The following is a 446-nucleotide window of genomic DNA, read 5'->3' on the forward strand; positions in this document are numbered from 1 at the left end:
ACACTCCTCAACATAAATGTCATAAAGTTTTTCCTGTAGAGTTTTTCCCGCCCTAGGTGAGTAACTCCTCCTAGGAGGTCTCTGTTGGGCACTTTCAATGATATTCTCTGCGCGATCCAGAGCCTGTTCTAAATCGCGATCCATTGTAAGAGAAAACAGAGGCCCTAAAAGGAGAGAAAACGCATGTGTGTTGGTGAAGCGGGGTGGTGGTCACGGCTGCCATATTAATCTACAGGCCCACAAGACGCCGCAAGTCCACACTGAGTCCCGCAAGACGCCGCAAGTCCACACTGAGTTCAACATGGGTACCTGCCCAGAAACCCACCCCCAGGGAAGAGCTACCCAATTTGTTTGGGGGTTTCTAAAAACATCGGTACCTGAGGGGTCGTCGTAGCGGCCGGCTCGGGCTTCGCGTCTCTGCCTGCTGGACCGGAAGTGAGCCTGAG

The 446-nt window shown here is 52.9% G+C and overlaps 1 protein-coding gene across 1 annotated transcript in view; it reads right to left on the minus strand.

The window, feature by feature from the left end:
- The window catches only part of LOC101035852 (transcription factor SPT20 homolog-like 1), a 2546-nt gene extending 2402 nt beyond the window's left edge, over positions 1-144 (minus strand). The window contains 1 exon segment of the mRNA XM_039475375.2: positions 1-144. This exon segment is cut by the window's left edge and continues 1552 nt beyond it. Coding sequence (XP_039331309.2) covers positions 1-144 — 144 coding nt within the window.
- Between the last annotated feature and the right edge of the window lie 302 nt (positions 145-446).

The sequence above is a fragment of the Saimiri boliviensis genome, chromosome X, assembly GCF_048565385.1.
Source record: "Saimiri boliviensis isolate mSaiBol1 chromosome X, mSaiBol1.pri, whole genome shotgun sequence".
NCBI classification, from domain to species: Eukaryota; Metazoa; Chordata; class Mammalia; order Primates; family Cebidae; genus Saimiri; species Saimiri boliviensis.